General features: G+C 46.5%; 7 protein-coding genes across 7 annotated transcripts; 4 read left to right on the top strand and 3 right to left on the bottom strand.

Annotated features, from left to right (window-relative positions):
- Window positions 1–2517: 2517 nt before the first annotated feature.
- Pmar_PMAR011121 (retrovirus polyprotein, putative) lies at window positions 2518–3591 on the top strand (the record flags this gene model as incomplete). Its single annotated transcript, XM_002779614.1, has 1 exon — window positions 2518–3591. The coding sequence occupies one exon, from the start codon at window positions 2518–2520 to the stop codon at window positions 3589–3591; it is 1074 nt and encodes a 357-aa protein (XP_002779660.1).
- Window positions 3592–3672: 81 nt separating this feature from the next.
- Window positions 3673–4054, top strand: Pmar_PMAR011120 (hypothetical protein; the record flags this gene model as incomplete). The annotated part of the gene is made up of 1 exon (XM_002779613.1): window positions 3673–4054. A coding segment is annotated over one exon (382 nt), but the record flags the coding sequence as incomplete, so codon positions are not given.
- A 1433-nt stretch (window positions 4055–5487) lies between these two features.
- Window positions 5488–6510, bottom strand: Pmar_PMAR011119 (hypothetical protein; the record flags this gene model as incomplete). Its single annotated transcript, XM_002779612.1, has 2 exons — window positions 5488–6003; window positions 6163–6510. The coding sequence occupies 2 exons, from the start codon at window positions 6508–6510 to the stop codon at window positions 5488–5490; spliced, it is 864 nt and encodes a 287-aa protein (XP_002779658.1).
- Window positions 6511–9566: 3056 nt separating this feature from the next.
- Pmar_PMAR011118 (hypothetical protein) lies at window positions 9567–11082 on the bottom strand (the record flags this gene model as incomplete). Its single annotated transcript, XM_002779611.1, has 4 exons — window positions 9567–9881; window positions 10316–10538; window positions 10750–11024; window positions 11050–11082. The coding sequence occupies 4 exons, from the start codon at window positions 11080–11082 to the stop codon at window positions 9567–9569; spliced, it is 846 nt and encodes a 281-aa protein (XP_002779657.1).
- Window positions 11083–12538: 1456 nt separating this feature from the next.
- On the top strand, window positions 12539–12715 carry Pmar_PMAR011117 (hypothetical protein; the record flags this gene model as incomplete). The annotated part of the gene is made up of 1 exon (XM_002779610.1): window positions 12539–12715. A coding segment is annotated over one exon (177 nt), but the record flags the coding sequence as incomplete, so codon positions are not given.
- A 1732-nt stretch (window positions 12716–14447) lies between these two features.
- Window positions 14448–15023, top strand: Pmar_PMAR011116 (gag/pol/env polyprotein, putative; the record flags this gene model as incomplete). The annotated part of the gene is made up of 1 exon (XM_002779609.1): window positions 14448–15023. The coding sequence occupies one exon, from the start codon at window positions 14448–14450 to the stop codon at window positions 15021–15023; it is 576 nt and encodes a 191-aa protein (XP_002779655.1).
- Window positions 15024–17904: 2881 nt separating this feature from the next.
- On the bottom strand, window positions 17905–20116 carry Pmar_PMAR011115 (hypothetical protein; the record flags this gene model as incomplete). Its single annotated transcript, XM_002779608.1, has 4 exons — window positions 17905–17945; window positions 18376–18579; window positions 19279–19404; window positions 19642–20116. 4 exons carry the CDS (start codon window positions 20114–20116, stop codon window positions 17905–17907), a joined length of 846 nt encoding a protein of 281 aa, XP_002779654.1.
- Between the last annotated feature and the right edge of the window lie 97 nt (window positions 20117–20213).

Here is a 20213-nt window from a genome sequence, read left to right as displayed (position 1 = left end):
TCGCTATGTTCCGTTCATTGTGCTCGCGTCATAGTCGTATAGTTCAACCTATTATCAGTCCGTCCTAATACGAATATCCATGTTAGTTGTCATTCCATTAACTCGGTTATTGGACTCGTACGCCTGATATTCTACCTATCAGTCTACTCCCATAATACCGGTACAGCGAAAGACCCAGAACTTGAGTTAAGAGGTTACATCAAGAATAACAGAGTTATTAGACCATCAGCCGAACGATGACAAGTCCAAGGCGCACTAATAGACGTCGTAATACTCCCCGGAGGACCCCATCCAGACCTGCACCCCCACCGTCGGAAGATTCCGAGGAGAGACTGGGTACCGCTGAGGAGGAGAACCTACCACAAGCGGAGAGCTCTGAGGCCCAGGAGTACCAATCGGCCAATGCTGGGGACAGAGATAGGGTCGAGGATATCGACGAGGGCGCCGTCATCAAAGAGGGATCCGTGGAGGCTATACACCAACGATTCGTGGAGGCTATACACCAACGACCTTCGGCCCGGAAACTGCTGGAGTCGGTCCTCAATCCTGTGGGTTATGCTCGCCGTGAGGAATCTGTGATCAACCAGATCCTGGCGGCAACTCATTATGCTCAATACGAGGACATTAGATGGTGGACGTGGTCCAAGTCACCGTGGAGTCTACGCAGATATGTTGCTAAAGGCTGGGACACGTCCTTATCGGAGAGCCAGGGGCCGGCATTCCTGAAGGCCTTACGAGAGTTTGTCGGAGTTGGAGAACTACCACTCTATGGACGCAGCCCTCATAGTGGCAGTATTAATCTGTTACTATTCACGACCCGATGAGCCGAGCTCGAGACGACCACGGATAGATGCTGCCATCACCTTTTTCGTTGGTACTCCATATTCCGACTCCTTCCTCAGCAACCTCAATGACCTGAGAGAAGGTGGTGGTCCCAAATGGAAAGCTCCTACTTCAGCGCAACGAGAAGCGGCGACGGCTCGACTGAGATCTACTGATGATGCGATATGGGGCGAAGCATGGAAACAGTCGTTGTGTTCGATCCTCGCTCACCTGACCCTTGGAGAAATACCATGTATCAGCTACGACGCGGCCTATCGTGAGTGGCGAGGGATCAAACAGGGTGAGAATGAGAATTTGGACGGCTTCCTTTTACGGGAGACGAAGGCTTTCCGCAACCTCACTGATGTTTGCTCGTACCTTCGAGCAACCCATCCTTCTCCATATCAGCGTGCGATTGTTATACTCAAGAACGTAGGACGATCACTTTCGGCGGCATACTCTGTCTATTTAAGACAACGAAGGTTATCCCCATTGGATGTTGAATATGATTCACTGGTGGCGTGGCTTCGTACCTATCAAGTGACTTCTGCATACCGCTTCCCCTGGGAAGGAGAGCGACCAAAACCTACATCCAAAGTGTTCGAGGGCTCGCAGAAGGCCTCTGATGGAACGACATCTAAACCCCAGAATGATGATCATAAGTCAAGTCCTACTCGGAAATTTTTTCCTGGAGAACCAGTGAAAGAAGGGAAGGGCGGCAAGCCTCAGGGCGACCGAAGGTCTCAACCTAGGACTGGAAAACTTGCAAATCCTGGAATCAGCCTAGGAGAAGGGGCGTCGAAAAGTCCGCGGTGTCCACACTGTAGACGACGAAGCCACAGTAAGGACAACTGCTGGGCCTTGCACCCAGAGTTGCGCCCAGCTAAATCGGGCGATCTGTCCAAGAAGCGAGTGGTAGCCCCCGTCGTTACATCTCAAGCGGGAGAGACCGTCGAGGAGAGTGTTGACGTCGAGTCTGTCGAGGAGAATCCCGACATCGTGTTCCCGGCTTTTCACGTAGCTGGCGGCAGGATGGTAGCAGTCCCAGTTACCAGTTACGGTCGGGAGGTCCTACTCGTTCTCGATAGTGGCAGTGTTCACACCCTTATACTTGAGGATACTATCGTTAGCCTCGGGGTCAAGCATAGCATACAAGCTCTAGATCGGCCTTGTATTATCCAAGGTATCGGTGTGACTGTCACCTTAACCTCCAAGATCTCTCTGAAATGTTCGATCCTCGGAGCAGCTTGTGAGCTCGAGGGATTGGTGTATCCGAGGAAGCTCCTCGATACAGAATCTCCGATGATACTTCTTGGTTTGGGATCTATCCAGAAAATGGGTCTAAACCTAGATTTCCCCGTAGAGGATAACCTCCCACCAAGGGAACACGTCTGTTGTGGATTATCCCCGTTTAACGAATCCTGTCTTGTAGGAGATGAATCACTACGAGCCTGGTATCCAGCTTTCGTCTTATCTCACCGTCCTGACGATGATGACGAACCGGTGGAGACCGACGAGGAGGATGACCCGTCGAGCTTCTCTTCCGCGCTGGCCACTGTGAAACCACATTTGGTTGCTTTGTACTCCTCCGATCGTGAGACGAAGGTCAATAATATACCTCTTCCCGAACTCCACCAGGCCACTTCCAGTAGAGACTATCAGGATGGTGTGTTCCTCGTCGACTCGGATGATATAATGTACAAACTCTGTTTCGTGAAGGGTCTGTTTCGTCGAAGCTTGGTCCTACCTGCCGGCAGAGTCCCGGTCTCTCTGATTAAGGGGGTGAATCCAGACTACTTCCCATCACTTCGACACGAAGTCGTTGCCTTAGCCCATCACGTAGCTGGTCATGGGTCGGTTAAGTCCACTCTAGACGTTCTGCGTCGCTGTGTGTGGTTCCCTCGTATGAACGCTTACGTCGATAGGGCCTATCGGGCCTGTTCTACCTGCTGGGAGAGCCGAAAGCACGAGCTGATTGCTAGCAGTGCTAATCCAAGGTCTACACCTACAGTCCGTTTGGAGATAGTCTACTCTGACTTTGCTCATCCTCCTACGTCATGTGGAAAACCCACTCGTAAGGAATTGACGAGCTTTGTCATCTTCGTTTGCGCAGCTTCTGGATTCACAGTCGCGGTGCCTACCTATGGTGAGGATGCTCTATCTCTCTCTATGGCATTCATTACCTCATGGGTTCCCATTTGTGGTGTACCTCGATGCCTATTCACGGATGGAGGTCCCGCATATAGGGCACGTTCAACCAAGCTGCTGACCTCAGCTTTAGGTATAAACCACTCCTCCTCTCTACCGGCTGACCCTCAGTCTAATGGATTGAGTGAGAGAACAGTGGGGCGCCTGAAGCCATTGATGGAGAAACTACCAGCTTCGTTGCCGTGGGATTATGCCCTACACCTCAGTTGTTACTATCACAACCACTGTGGTCCGTCACCTACCCCTTCTGACTGTGCACTCGGTCTGTCTCGTGGCCCGCTCCGCTTATTTACCGATGAGATCGAGGAGTATCCCCATGAGTCTATCGAACAGCTATGTCAATCTTACCTCGATGAGAAGCGCTACCTTCGCTTCGGAGGAGCATGCGCTAATGCTAATGTTCTACAAACCTCTGGTGCTCCTGAGCTATTAAAACCAGGTACCAAGATTACGTCGAAGAAGAATTTGGAGATTCGTGAAGCCGTCGTATGTACTCCTCCTTCTGGTTTACAACCGTCCGGTTATGACTCTGACTCCCCTCAATTACATGGTTACGCTTAGCTGTATCCCAACTTCCGTACTTGTTGGATAAAATATCTAGGCAACGACACCAAGGAGGTGAAGAGAGTTCCTATATCTCAGATATCACTGAGGAGGGAAGATATCACCTTCGATGATCAACCACTACACTCATTACCAGGATCCATTGATGGTCTCCGTAAGGATGAGTTCATCGTGGTGAATGTCGGTGCTGATCCAGCTTCATCGATCTATGTACTGGCAAAAGTTCTGGCTGTTGGCCCTACCTGGGTTGACATTATTGTTCATGACCTTTGTTCGGGTAAGTTCAAGCCGTTGTATACGGATCGTAACCGTAGCCGATTCCAGTTTACTTCTGGAGCGGGTTTTTCTCCGGATAGACGTCGAGTGAGTCTTTCCCAAGTTGAGAGTGATAGCTTCGCTTTGACTAAAGCAGGAAGAGTTCCTGTTGCAGTACAGCGTTCATTATCTGCGAGAGGAATCAGTACGGTTCCGGGCGGCACTTGTTGATACTATCCGTCTTGAACGTTATCGATTATTAAGACGAGCGCTTTTCACGATCACAATTCGCTATGTTCCGTTCATTGTGCTCGCGTCATAGTCGTATAGTCCAACCTATTATCAGTCCGTCCTAATACGAATATCCATGTTAGTTGTCATTCCATTAACTCGGTTATTGGACTCGTACGCCTGATATTCTACCTATCAGTCTACTCCCATAATACCGGTACAGCGAAAGACCCAGAACTTGAGTTAAGAGGTTACATCATCTACCTTGCCCTTAAAAACAATCCTGTTGAACTATGAGCGGTATAATCGAGTCAGAGTTGGATTTCGACCAAGAACGTGAATCGGCCAAGGATTGGCCACCAAATGGTGCATCATCCTATCGGTTCTTGAGCAACGTGGTCACGACCATCAACAACGACCGTGATGTTGAACAGAGCAAAAATGCGCTCTCTGAGACTGAACTCAGGAAGCTACGGCAACCAACAACAGCCACTCTCACTATTCTTGGCGTTGGTACATTCGGCTCATATGGTAATGTGACTGGACTTACCCTAATGTCACCCAAGGGGAAACCCTTGACACTAGACGTCAAGACCTGGCTCAAGGAGTGGGGGTTTGCTAAAGAATAGTGGTCAGAGCCATCATTGACGTGCAAACTCCATCGTATGTCCTTGGCGAAGCTGTCCTTCCCTCTAAGAATTGCTATACTAGTCGCCGTTCACCCCAAGACACAAGCACAGCATGTTTTGGAGATTTGCCTGGCCAACATGTCCCGGTTGACGGCTTGGACTACCATAGATATATCTCTCACAGACTGTACAGATGCCAAGAAGGCCAGTATGAAGTTCAACCTTGAGCACTGGTTGCAAGATTGTGCCGATGTTTTCAGCCTGATACTCAGCTACCTCGAGTCCGAGTTGATCCTAGCAGACAGCTCTATGCACATCATCCTCCTACATTGGAGCAACTATTGGGCAAACCAACCGCACTTGGCTCAAGCTGACAAAATAACATCTATCATAAATCGAAGCGTGCCACAACATGCCAATTCTTCACGAAGACTGGTCGTTGCAAGTGTTGATGTCCGGCGCCTCCCGTCGTTCCCTTGTGTCAACACGACCCGAGATTAGCTGGAGAGATGCGACCCAAACGTACACTGAGACCTTGAGCCAAGATGGCTACGGACATAGGAGCTAGTAACGCTCAATGCTCAAGATCAATAGTACGGAATGTATCCTATGCTCACACTTGTACGCAAGCACAAGGAGAAAGTCTGTACGCATGTACAAAAAGGTGACGCTCTCTGCCGCACGGACTGGTCGAGCATCAATATACGCCCCCCTGATCAGTCAGGCTATAAGACAGAGAATAAAGAAAATACGAGTTGAATAAGACATCGATAACTACTCACAAGTCGTCATCAGAAACTAAGGTCTCCCACGGGAAAGCAGCAGCGATGTTTGCATGACTGATCACCGTTTCGTGCTCACTTCGAAGAAACCTTACTTTATAGCGACGAACAACCCCATCACGCGCCGGGTAAGCTTCCAGAATACGGGCCGGCACGATAGATTTAGCGGCTTGAACAAACACAGGTGCACCAACTTCGAAAACTTTCCACTGACCGTTAGAGTGATACTGAGCGTTACTACGCTCCTTCAACCGCCGGAAGTGGTAATCGAGGAACACCCTACGTACAGCTGCAACCCGACGAGGAGCAGCGCCGCATCCACGAGGAGCAGCGTCGGGTCCACGAGAAGGAAGAACTGCAGCAGAAGGATTGATAGGTACAGCCGCTGCGCCCACAGGGTCGGGTACGACCGGAATAACCTCGTCTGCTTCAACAATAGGAGTTGGCAATGAAGAGGTGGACGTAGACCGAGTATACCCCTGTACCAGAGAGTCAGGAGTTATGACCCCATCCTAACAATCGATAGTCAGAGGACGGGTGTTGAGCATCAAAGATACCTCAAGCAGGAGCAGACGTAAAGAACGAACATCCTGCACACTCCGGGGGTCAAACTCCCGGAGTATACGACGGGTATAGGGTATCAACAACATCGGTCTGAGAATAGTCCTTACAACGCCATGCAGTCTTTCATAATAAGACCCTTCCCACGGAGCAACGGCAGCGCTTAACCAAGAGAGAATATTGTGACCCTTAAGGAACTGATTCCATTGGGCACTCTTGAAGTAGGATGCTCTATCACTGAGGACCAACCGGGGGGTCCCCCATAACATCATAAACTCTTGGAACGTCATGATAAGACCCGTAGTAGATTCCGTGGGAGTGTAAATAAGAGTCATATGGCGCGTAGCCACACAACAGAAGGTCCATACTTTAACACCCTCAATAGTGACATAATCGATTCCAATGGCCTCGTAAGGCCGATACGAAGGACATGTTAGAAGAGTACGAATATCGAACATCGGTCCCCCAACCGGTAATGTCCATCTAGCCTTACGGGCGAAACGAATACATAAAGCGCACTGTTTTCTACAAATCTGTCTGGCTGCTACAGTGACACGGGTACTACAATACCCAGTGAGCAGCTGAGACCGCGAATACGAAGGAGAGCAATGGTCGTTAGAACGATGGATGTCTCTGAGGAGAACATCCCGCATATACGATGAAACATAAGGTTTATACTCAATAATCCCCGTTGGTCCTGCAGAACGAAGGTGAACAACATCATGAATACGGAAGTAAGGCCCCGTTCCCCGACCTACATCACTAGAGGGGGGTAAACTGGGACAAGATTGTTGGTCACTACGAATGACAACTAGCAGATCCGAACGATCCCATACAGTAGGATATTCCGTGAAAGTGTCAGCATTGGGGTCACGGGCAAGAGTATTCCATGTTCGAAGACACCAACGCATAACCGCCACCAAATATAACATACCTCCCGTCCCCCAGCTGCATTCTTTTAGACGACGAACCAGTGGATAACCCTGGGACACACTCGGCTCAGCTGACGAGTCTCTGGCTAGGCAACACTTATCAATGAATGCAGTTGATTGTAGCTCAGGAACGATAAAGGGAAGATATTCCTCCACCAGATGTACCGCCGAGTTATATCCAGCGTGGGAGTCTGAGGTTGGTAGTGGATGCCCGGGGCAACCCTCACAACACCAATCAGTATCGGCGTCGCGCTCGCCCTCGGCGTGCATCTGCTCGGCCGTTTCGAAGAGACCTTTCTTCTTGCTTCCAACCAAAGCCTGATCTTCTGCCACGACCGCTTGCAGCAAAGTATGTATAGTTGCCGAAGTCCCCCGGATAGCTGCTTCCAACACTCTGCTCAACCCATCCGCTCTCGTGTTAGCTACTCCTGGGAGATGACGGATCTCATATGGGACCACAGCCTTGATGGCCTGCAGCTGAGAACCAAGAGCCCCGACCAACCGTACAATGGCGTCTCTCTCGACTGCCGTCACCTTCAATGTTCATGCAGTAGTCTGGCACCAGCGGACAGACGCAGCATTATCACATTCAATTGTCAGGTTCAACCATTGTTCTAATGGCTTGCAGGACTGGTATTGGGTTGACTGCAGTTGTTGGAGTATCCGAGCGACACTGGCGACCCCACGGGAGAGACTGATCAGCTTTCGTCGATTAGAGTGGTATCTAGCTTGACGAGGAGACCATATCCAGCTGTCGGTCGTCAGTGGCACCTCTTCTCCCGATGGGAGGGCCACAGAGATTGCAAATCCACACAAGCATAGGTAAGATGATAATATCGATAGCAAGAATACAATCTTACATGCATCTTCCATTGAGAAGTGTAACAACAGATCATCAACAAAGTGTGCTATACCACTCGCCACCATATCGCATAACGTTGACGTACGGAATGACTGGATTTGTCGTCCGAGTGAACACTCGAGGGATTCCGGACCAAACAGGCATCCAAAGCATACTCGATGTGCTAGGTATCGTTTACCGTTGCCACAGTGCAAGGCAAATCCCGGTAAACAATTCTCATGGTCATAGGTACCACCATTCTGCGGATCGGTTGATCCGGACTGAGAAGGTTTGAAAGAACTGCACAGACGCAACATATAGAAGGCACTATGCACATCTGCAGTCACGACCACAGGAGAACATGTTACCCGAAGAGCTGCTAACATAGTAACTATCGGTAATGTGCATGTACTCGAAGGCGGCAGGCTTTCATTGGTTTCTCTCAAATCACATACGAGACGGCCTTTGCTCGCTGTTCGAGTCTTTGCCCCATTATCCGGACCTCCCACCATAAACACTTCGCCTTCAGCATAGCCGTAAGGTACATTCTCAGTTGGCTTCCATAAGCCACGACTGACATATCCCTCGATAAGCTCATCATTCAGCACCCGCGCTTCGGGACAGAGCTTCTCATGAAGACGATGGGCGTAATGCCGGATATGTAGAGGTTTGCTCAACGATGGGCAGCAGATAGACCATGTGTAGCGTTGTCCTACAGGAAACGGAGTCTCCTCCTCCGGCAGCTTGCGTAGCTCAGTCGCATACCCTCGGTCATCGGGCCCGAACGGGACGACATTACATAGGCTTTTGCATAACTCATTCAGAGGACGAACAGCACTCGACGGACATGGTAGGTTGACAAACGAGTCTACTGATGGTTGGGTCGATCTAAGGTCAGGTAATGGCGTGGGCTCGATGCATCGCAGATAATCGTTAACGTAAGAACATATCGTTGGTTCTGTACGTGACATCTGAGCATCGAATATGCAGACGCCTAACAAGAATATCCTTTGGCCACCATCTATAACAAGGTGGAAGGACCGTTGCAGATCACGCCCCAAGAGGATAGAAGGTACATGTGAGCTGCCTACACTGCTCTGGATAGGTAGAATACGAACCTCACACGACTGCGGGGGAGATACGACTTCCCCACTCGAGTCCTTCAGAACTAACTGTCCACAGAGCACCTCTGACACTTGGACGTGTTCTCCATTAGCGACCTTAACGGTAACTGGGCTTGCTTCACGAGGAGCGAGCTTCATACATTCTCCATCTACTCTAGAGATATAAGAGAAACCAGCACCAGAGTCGACAATGAGTTGTACACTATGATTATCGAAAGATCCGGATAATACGATCTCCGGTAGTGGCCCTGAAGAGCCATACTCCACACAATCAGTTTCAGATTCAGTAAGTGGACCAACTGTGGGGGGAGTCACAGTAATATTAGACACAGCGCCCAGTAAAGGTCTATCGGAATGTACACGGTTTTCGGAATCTAATGACGATATTGAATACTCACATGCACAAAGGAGTGACGGATCGTCAATGATATTAGGGTTGGTACCCGAATCGAAGCAAGTATTACCGCTTGCACTTAAATTAACGGTATGAGGAGTTTTATCAACATGCAAAGAAGAGTTAAGTGGTACATAAACGTAGTCACATGGATCAGTAAGTCCACCGTGAACGTTGGTAGTGTCGCAGGCCCCATCACCCCCTCTCGGAGATAGAGCCTCAATTAGTTTCCCGACTTCATAACTAGCCTACCACGATTACCCTCCGGGACGAATGCTCGGATCTTCAAGCCCTGAGACGTCCCCTTGGAGCTCGCGGGAACACCGTTGTGGATCAGCTTCGAGGCCTCGGCCTTGTTGTCAAAGGTAGCGAACCCGTAACGGTGCCCACGTTTATGGACATGAGCCCGCACTTCCTTAGCACCGAGATCACTGGAGGTCTTGCGGATCGACTCTGGGGAGATTGCCTTATCAGTGCGGAAGTATACCACCGATCCCCCCGGGAAGTTAGATGCCCACTCAGTAATGGTAGGTCGGACCTACTAGGTCCACGCCGTAGAGATCCTTGGTTATCCGACACTTGTCGAGTTCGATCTGGTGACGCTTTAGGTTGCAGGTGATATATCACCTCCGCAACTTTACAAACCGACCGTACCATTCGACATAGGTCAACCGCTGGTGACAACCTTGGGGCAGGAGCCGTGTTGTGAACCCGGACGTAATCCTCCCATATCGGCGCCCCTTCTTTCGGGACCTCTCTCAGGATGCGGTTGACAGCTCCCTCAAGAAGGTCAAAAGCTAGTTTAGCGAGGGAACTGGCAACGAGGTAACGCGACTCACTGAACCCGGATGAATACACCGCCATCCACATGTTAGTGATAATAGTAACATGGTGGATGAAGTCGTCAACATACTGATAACCCTTAAACCTCAGCTCTCAGAGACGACGGGCTACCTCAGTGCGCATTGCTACCCGGTCCCCGAAGACCTGATTGAGTATATCGCTCATCTCCCACCAACGATACTTGGTCTGGATCGCTACGTCCATCGCCCTCTCGTACACTTCAACCACATTCTCGAGACTCTGCAGATACTTCGTGACCAAGATCGTCTCTGGCACGGTGGCAGTGAAGATTCCCTGATTATCGAGAGTGCCAAGACCCGCCTCATGAAAGATGATGCCGGCCATCTCATCTCTCGGAACCGAAATTTATCCTTCAATTTTGGTAGGAAGATCTTAGCCGTGATTGCATTAGGATTCTTCGGTCTAGACGGTGACGGGTTAGAGGTATTGACCAGTGGAGCAGCAAAATCATCCTCCTCGCCTGTCGGGCTGGCGGCAATCGATGGTTCAAAACTACGGGCTTTCATCAAGGCCTCATCATAGGCTCGCTCAGCAAGTGTAACCTTGGCACAAGCGTCGGCATAGTGGTGCTCAGCTCTTCCTCCTCAACCAAGAGTGCATGTAGCTCAGGGTCCTCCTCACCGACTCCCTCGGCCTCGCGATCTCGAATGACTTGACGTTGGGCTGCTAGGCGGTTGGCCAAGCGTGTTCTGGCAGCTCTCGCCGTTGTACGGGACGACTTGAGACTTGGAAGGCTTAGAGATCCTGCCGCTGTCGCCACTATGTTGATGTCCGGCGCCTCCTGTCGTTCCCTTGTGTCAACACGTCCCGACATTAGCTGGAGAGATGCGACCCAAACGTACACTGAGACCTTGAGCCAAGATGGCTACGGACATAGGAGCTAGTAAAGCTCAATGCTCAAGATCAATAGTACGGAATGTATCCTATGCTCACACTTGTACGCAAGCACAAGGAGAAAGTCTGTACGCATGTACAAAAGGGTGACGCTCTCTGCCGCACGGACTGGTCAAGCATCAATAAAGTACGGCGAGAAATGTAGATTCGTACATCGAAGTAATAAGGCCGGTGAGTCTCCGGATGCTCCAACCCTAAGCAGACCCCACACTACGCAGGCCAAAAGCCAATATGGACATACCGGAGCTTTTACGTCGCCTGAAGAATCACTCTGTCGGTAGTACCGACTCGGTACTGCAAAGAAAAAGGTCACTTCAAGCGAGACTGTCCCAAGCTGAAGAGACTAGACTCGGCGACAAGACCGACAGAGAGAGATACCGGAAATGCTGACTCGAAGACTCCTCCTATGAAGGCGTCTGAGACGAACTATGCTATCTCTTCTACTGGTTCTGCTATTGAAATTGGTTCTGTCGAGATATGTACTCCTTCCTGCGAGTTCCTTGTTCTCGACGCCCTCTTCGATACAGCCTCTGCACTTAACCTTATAACAGAAGTTTATAACGCGCTCTCAAAAAAATTACCAGGCTTCACTGAAGTTGCAGCAGCGATCGACGTGAACAGCCTCGGCGGGAGAGTGGATCTGACTCGGTGTGTCTCGGTTAAGATGAAGAGTCCGAAAGGACCCCTAATTATCGTTCCGTTCTATGTCATTGCAGAGCAAAACCGGCTCTCCAGCGATCTTTCGGTTCTCATCGGTCGACCAGCTCTTCAAGATCTCGGCTACCGTCTCATCTGCCTATATCAGAACAGCGAGCAGGAGGCCAACACAACAGAAGAAACCAGCACGTTGTCACTCTGTGAGTAGTTCGGTTGCAAACCTACTGAAAGGCTATGCAACAATTTTCTATGGAGTGAGGGACTTGCCGATAAGTACAACAACTTGATCGACGAGCCCCGATCCCCAAGTCTATATAGCTCAAGAAGAGTCTTTGAAGAACCAGACATCCTGACCGACAACTACCCGGAAGATGGAGCTCTGGTGGCAGAGACAACATGTCCTGTCGAAGATACAACACACTTGATCGAGCGGACCCGCTCGAAAAATGGTGGTTCGTTGACAGCCACGACGACTCCTGCTACAAACGACTTCATTAAGTACAGCATCCCAGTACCAAAAATCTCCGGTAGTGCTACAGACTTAGACATCAACATCGACGTCATGGTAGATCGCAGCTTCAACTACTTACTCGAACGCCTACGAGGCTGGCGACACATCCCTAACGGTAACACCTACAAGACGAGAGTGAGGCCCTTGGAGCCCGGTGATCACGAGGACTGCCCTGGCCAAACACGTTTATGAGATAGATTGGGACGATGATGTCTCGCCGCCAATGCCACATACTATGAAAGCCAAGATTTCTCCACTCCCTTGCTTAGGCGCCTCGATGAGAGCTCTCAGGCATGCTTCAGAGAGGAAGTCTCACGGTACGTTGACAATAAATGGTGGTTAGAAGACGAAGACGACATCACCCACGACGAGTCCTATATATGTGTGTTTCCCATGAGTCAGCCAAACCATCTGGGGCATAGGATGCGACCCTGTGCAGACTGCAGGTCAGTCAACCAAGGCTATCCTAAAGCGGGTTATAACAACCTCTCACTTAGTGAATGTGCACAGGCTCTGCTTTCTGCTGACGTCAGTACTCTGTCCTTTAGGGACATTGCTAAAGCGCTCTACAAACTACACCTCCCACAACACCGGACGCTGACTCTGAAGACATGCAACAAGCGGCATCGGTGCAGGAGAATCAGCTTTGGTGTGAGGTTTGGGCCTCTAGCCCTCCACTGGAGGCCCTCCAGTCTTTCACCGACTACATGACCGACAGTATCTATATGGCTCTCACTGGAAACCCTCCTCCTGACCAGCTTCTTTCCGAAGAAAGATACCAGTATCTACCGAACCTTATCATTCTCTGCTACTACGATGACATAGCGATAGCCTCTAAGGATGAGAGACTCGTCAAATGGTTTGGAACCTACTTGACCGCATAGGGGAACGCCTAGGGATTACTTTCTCAGCTGAAAAGTCCTCTTGGTTAACTTCTAGCATTTCCACTACCACTTCGCACTTGGGCCTCTCCTGGTTCTTTGAAGCTGACCGCCTTAGAGCGTCCTGTGCTATCCCTGATCTCGATTGCCTCGATACAGCGTTGGATGGTGCTGTTACGAAGCGAGGTTTATTCAGCCACTGTGGTAAGTTCACGGACTCTCTAATAGAGAGTCTCTATCACTGCATCCAGAAAGAGATCTGCTAGTGGATTCTATTCGGTCATGGTCTGGCCGATTCGGTCATGCCACTGATAAAGCCTCCTGTGATTCTGAGCTCCGCATTAATAGGAGAGATAGGGAAATGCTCAAGCGACTACTGAGCAATATAAAAGAGCTCTCTACTCAATGCAAGCATCAGAGTTGGGCCGGCTACAAGCACATAATTGTCACCAGCGACGCATCTGCTACTGGCTACGGTTGGTCGGTGATGGCGACATCATGCTCTACTGCAAACCCTACCCATATACCGGTTGTGGAAAAGTCCAGACGCTCTTCAAACGCTTTGAAATGGCACTGCAACCGACTAGAAATGTTTGCTATAGTCGACGCGGCAAAGCATTTGTTAAGGCTAGTGGAGATTGGCTTGGTAGCCGATCAGATCATTTATCCTATCCGACAACAGCAGTGCTGTTAGCTGGTGTCGATCCAAACAGCCTTGGCTCGGTAGTTATGACAAACTGGCGTTGCAAAGGCCCACTCAGCAATTCACGGACATAGAACGGCTTTTGCGCGGCCGTAACATAACTGTTTCGATCACCCATCTTGCTGGTAACAGCAACACTCGGGCTAATTTCTTGTCTAGACTACCAGGTTCGCTGGATCTACCCACAGGGCCGCCTCAAAACGGCAATGTCTTTGTCCTCGTTGGTTCCACTGATCCATTGCATAGCCACAGCTCTCTACATGGACCCCTCTACGACCACAACTTCCTCGAGCAATGTTCCAACGCTCTTTGACACGATGCCACAGCCTGGCGCGGCATCGAGCTCCGGCGTCTAGTCAATTCGCAAGACGACAACACTGAGAAGGAGGTCAAAACACTCTTATTCTCTGTCAGCGATCTCGGTAACGTTTACTTCGTTGACATTAATGGTACTCATCGTCTATACGTGCCGCACGAGCCTATCGTCGAGCGCCACTCGACACTGAGGTGGAAGCTACTCCTCAAGGCACATTGGCCTCACTGCCCGTTGCAGGATATGAAAACAGACTCCGCGAGCAGTGTTGGTGGCCAAAAATGAAGAGTGACATCAACAAGTTATATCAGAACTGTTTCTCTTGTCGACGAGAACTACTACGCCTGGTACCGCTAGGTGGTCAGAGGTCACACCAACTTTCTAAGAGGTTTGACACCTTGGTTATAGACTTCTGTGGACCTTTTTCCGACATCACAGTCGATGGTATCAAGTCACCACACATCATCATACTCATCGACTCCTTCACTACTTGGTTAGAACTCCGTCTAGTCGAAGGTCCCACCGCTCGAGCAGCTGCGAAGTCCGTAACCGAATGGTCCCTGCGCTTTGGTAGCCCCCTTTATCTGCTTTCTGATAGAGGTCTGGCATTCACAGCCGAGCTCAAGAAACTCGTGAGCCAGGCCTTCTCTATAGACTCCGTTCCCAGTGGCGGTTATCATCCTACACCACAAGGACAAGCTGAGAAGGCTGTCTCCCTCGTCAAGTCATCTCTAAGGAAACTATGTGCTCACGGGCCTATGCAACTTGCGTTGCAAAACCTCCAATGGATCTGCCGGTTCCACAATACAGCGCCTAGATCCTACGGTGATGAAGACATAACTCCAGAAGACCTTTAATACGGCGGCAGGAGTCGTGATGCATTACAGGCCTTGCTGGAGGCAGACTGCCCTCGAAGCTCTGTACATGATGGTGATTCAGCCTCATACTTGAGACAATTGCAAGATGAAGTTACTTCATTGAATGCCGCCTGGAAGAGTATACTCTCGGAAGGACGCGCTCTCAATCCCTCTGATAATTACCGCCGAGAGCCGTCCGTGGTACAAGGTGAGAGAGTGTTCCGAATCATAGTAGACGGTCTAGGAAAACGCCGCATCCTGGCTCCCTACACAGTTCATGAGCTACGATGCGGAGACTCTTCTATGGCCATCTTATCTATACGCGGTGAAGTACTCCCCAACCCCGTACCTCTATGGCAACTTTTCCATGCTCCTAACGACGACATCATCAAGGCGTACGGCACGTTAGGCATCCCCGAGCTAGACGACCTCTTAGCCAAGTCCTGTGAGTCGCCAGGATAATCTCTTTTGACCTCGGTAGAATACAACACAACAACATCGACAATAAGCAACTAAAAATCCGTCGACTGTCGGAAATGGATGCCGATGGTATCTGGTTGTATGATACAACCGACAACTTCGTCCATATATCTTACTCTGACGTGTGCTACACAGGTCCAAAGGTATCATTAGATCCAACTGGCCGCATCAGCAGTTTTGGATCGCCCTACGATCCTTTTTTGGAGGGGGAGTGTACTCGCCCAAACGAGTAGCCAACACTCTTACACTCACTTACTCTTCCCTTATTTTATTGGCAATCAACGCACAGCAAGTCTGGCCCTTAAACACAATCCTGTTGAATTATGAGCGGTATAATCGAGTCAGAGTTGGATTCTGACCAAGAACGTGAATCGGCCAAGGATTGGCCACCAAAGATGCCCACTACGATCGGGAGGTCTGCTGATCCGGATCTATCCTGGACTCGCTGTCCCATATGAAGATTCATCTTCCAGCTCTGTACACTGTCATTCTCAGCTATTTGTCCTACCATGAACCCTCATAATGATGAGAAAATCGTCCATTGTACTCAACTGGATGAGGATGATAGTGGTTCGAGTATAATACTCATTGAAGCTATGGAAGAGGAAATAGGATTTGCAGGTGTAATATTGATGGTGGACGGGTTTCTAAGTATCCTGGGTATATTATTATTTAATGCTTCTAGCATCATCATCATCATCGATGTCTTATTACTCGGGTTTAGGTATTACAACTTATATTAATGGATCCACAATTTAATCTATCATCATCTAATCCTGCTAGAATGATGAATTGGATAAGACTTGGATTCAAGAAAATATCCCCAAACGATGTTACCACCGTCACGATGTTACTCGACCTGTCCAAAATATCAATGTAATAGTGTCTATCAACACTCTTATCAGTAACCATCTTAGTTGTCATTATATGAAGTGTAAAAGAAATGATGATTCGGAATGGACATTATCATTACAGAAGTTGACCGTAGTTGCTCTAACATCATCCTACGTTCAGTTAAGTCGGGCGCAGGAAGAGGTAGTATTACCGAAAGGTTGTGAAATTATGGTAAAATAATTAATGAGATTATAATCCTGGATGTCCTTTCAGATGATTATTAAACATGAATCCTTACATGACGACGACGATGTTGTTGTTGATGATGATTCCTGTGATTGTCGATACATTACACTGGTACAATCAGTTCTATCTCTTTTCATCAACATTTGTTATGAAATGGTCTATGATGATACCGAATTATTAGTAACTCATGATATACATAACTTATTACAGAAGATAATGTCAGTGATTATTGATTATACTAGGGATGATAATCAAGAGATTACTACCATTGTTAATAATAATAGGGAATCATCAACTATGGCAACGAAGCAGTATTATGCTGCTGCTTTATCTGCTTATATGTTGCTGGAACCATGCCAATATGCTACTGATATTGCTACAATAATAATAAGTATGATTAATGATAATGATGATGATGTATGGAATACACTAATACCATACCTTTATCCATGTTATTACCAGTTAGCAGTATCAGATTGGGCTACTAGCACCAAATGTATTATGGCTTTATTAAACATAGCAACAAGAAGAAGAAGAAGGGATGGTAATCTACGAGATAGTAGTAGGGATAATGCCAATATGTTATTGGCTAAAGCATGTATCAGTAACGAGGTCTTCCTACCTGATACCATACCATCCATTAAAAATGAATTAAAGGATTATGATAATGTAGTATTGACTTGTTACTTATAGATAATGTACTATCATCGATTAAGGTACTCGATAAAAGGGAAGATTATAATCGAACACTATCGTATCATATCATCAAGCCAACTTATGATGATAGTAGTAATAGAACAATAGTCATGACTCGTACAACTGGTAAGAAGATATGCGATACTATGTTGAGGTGGGTAATCTTATTAACCAAAGCACAATCGTATACTGCTGCTGCTGGCTTTATATTACGAATGGATAAGGTAGTAACAGTAATAGTCCTAGGTGAGTGTTAGTAGTAGTAGTAGTATGTTATATAATCGTAGATACCGTTATCAGATAGTGTTATAAACCGTGATGGAAGAATGGTTAACAACATTGAAGAGTTACTTAAAGTTATATCCAATGGACTTGTCGACTCATTCATACGTGAAAATATGCGTAATAATAATGGCAATGATAATGACAATGATAATGATGATGATGATAATGATGATGATGATGATGATGATGATGATGATGATGATAGTAGAACATTATCTCTCAATTATCCTGGTGTACCACATTTCAATGATTGTATAGATGTACATTTGAAGTGTATGGGTATGTTGATACAGCAAGAGCGGTTTATTATAATTGGATCAGAAAGGAAGGATCGTTTGATTCACTTCTTAGCTCTATCATCATCATCAGATGGGGATGCGACTAGAACAACATTAGAAGATGATGATGACCAATTGCATCTACTTGCATTACGTCAATGGATTATCAAATCTATACTTAACTCATAATACTATCATCCTCTTACCCAATCATATTGTTTAGTTATAGTTCGGGTTATCAGCATTAGTGACTAATAATATTTACAAACCCAACTCTTTTACTACTATTACAAGGATCGAATGATGTAATAATGATAACAATAACTATACATAACTGTAAGATAGATATTTCCATGATTATGGTACGGTAAAACATTTAGCAAATTGGTGAAAGTTTAAAGTATTCACATCATCATAATTATTATCATCATCAGAGTATGTATGTTGATCACGACGGTGATGACAACTCTTTATGAGTAATCGTGCCATTTCGTCGCTGAGATTACTCTTACGAAAGAATTGTTTTAATTTACAATCATCGATAACATTTTCATTCTTCTTCTTCTTATCATCATAATCATGGTCATTATTATTATCGGATAGTAGGATAGTAGGATTATTATTATTATTATTATTATTATCATCCAATAGTTGCTGGAAGGTATATTCAAGGAATGTCCTACCCTTATCATCATTGATATCAGTTAAATTATCATCAAGAGTTGCAGCAACAAACTCTAGAAAATTTAATTTATTATTACGTTGAAGATCACATGCATGAAATATATGATCAAAATCAGGAGGTATTTGAATACCATAATAATCGCAAACACTTATTATTTCTTGTTTATCTAAATAACCATCACCATCAATATCTAAACGTCTAAATGTATCTCTTAAACGTCTTATTTCACGATCACGACATTGATGAGCAATAAGTAATCGACATATTCTAGCTAATGGTGGTAATGTTATTGAATGTCTCATACGATTAATAATATTAAAATCAAATACTTCATGTATATTATTATTTAATTTAATATTATTTGCATCTCTCTGATATGATTGTGTGATAAGTGGATGATTTAATGCTTCACTAGCATCATATCTATCATCAGGATTATATGCTAATAAATGACATAACATATCATAAGCATCATCAGATATATGAGTATATTCATCTGATTTAGATATACGATCAATAACATAATCAGGATTTAATATATCCTTTATAACAACATCTTCATCATCAGTCAAACTAAATAAAGGTATACCAGATAATAACATAGCAAATATAACACCAATAGCCCATATATCAACTTTACGTGGATCTTCTATATAAGATGATGATGATAATGATAGTATAGTATGCTGCTCATCATCATCAACATGTTGTTGTTGTCTTATCGCTTCAGGTGGCATATATCGTAAGGTACCTGCTGCTATGATACTACTAGTAGTAGCAGTAGCCTTCTCCTCCTTATTGGGCCTCCGTATATCATCATTATTATGAGAAGCTGCTATGTGCGTCGTCGTGAGATGGCGTCGTGATAATCCCATATCTATCATCTTTAATGTAGCTGTTTTAGAGGGATTAGTAAATATAAAATTCTCGGGTTTTATATCCCAATGTATAATACCAGATTTATGACAGCATGCAACAGCCTTTAACATATGACGTAAGAATACAACTGCATCCTCTTCATCAACTCTACCTTTCTGGCCTACTTCATCTCGTATACGATCTAATAAATCTGGTCCACGACATAATGAGAATACCAATTTCATACACTTCCCACCACCACCACTGCTGTTGTTGTTGATGATCTCATTATTATCATGATAATAGTCACCATCATTATTATCATAATCATCGCAATAATAGTATTCAAGTAATCTGACAATATAAGGGGAATCTAGATCAAGAAGAGCATCCAATTCATTTTGGAATAATCTCATATCTTTAATATCATCAGCATTAATAATCTTAACTGCTCTCTCTATACCAGTCCTTCTATGTGTACATCGATATACCACACCAAAACCACCTTCACCAATCATATTATTTATTTCATAATCCTTATCAAAGTGATCATAATCATCATAATCATCATCAGGACTATTAGTAATATGATGATGATGATGATGATCACGTATCAGATCTTCCCTTGCAATGGGTACATCCTTCAAAACATCATCATCATCAACATGATGAGCATGATCATAATATCCTAAGCCCTGGTGATGACGACCCTCCTCCTCCTCCCTTTCCATACTATAATCACCATAATCATCACAGTATCCTATAGAAGTATATAATAGTAAAGTATGATGAGTACGTGTTGCTGTTGTTGTTGATGAGATAGATAGT

This window comes from Perkinsus marinus (assembly GCF_000006405.1).
Source record: "Perkinsus marinus ATCC 50983 genomic scaffold scf_1104296946658, whole genome shotgun sequence".
Classification (NCBI taxonomy): Eukaryota; Perkinsozoa; order Perkinsida; family Perkinsidae; genus Perkinsus; species Perkinsus marinus.
This window is presented reverse-complemented; position numbering and strand designations above follow the sequence as displayed.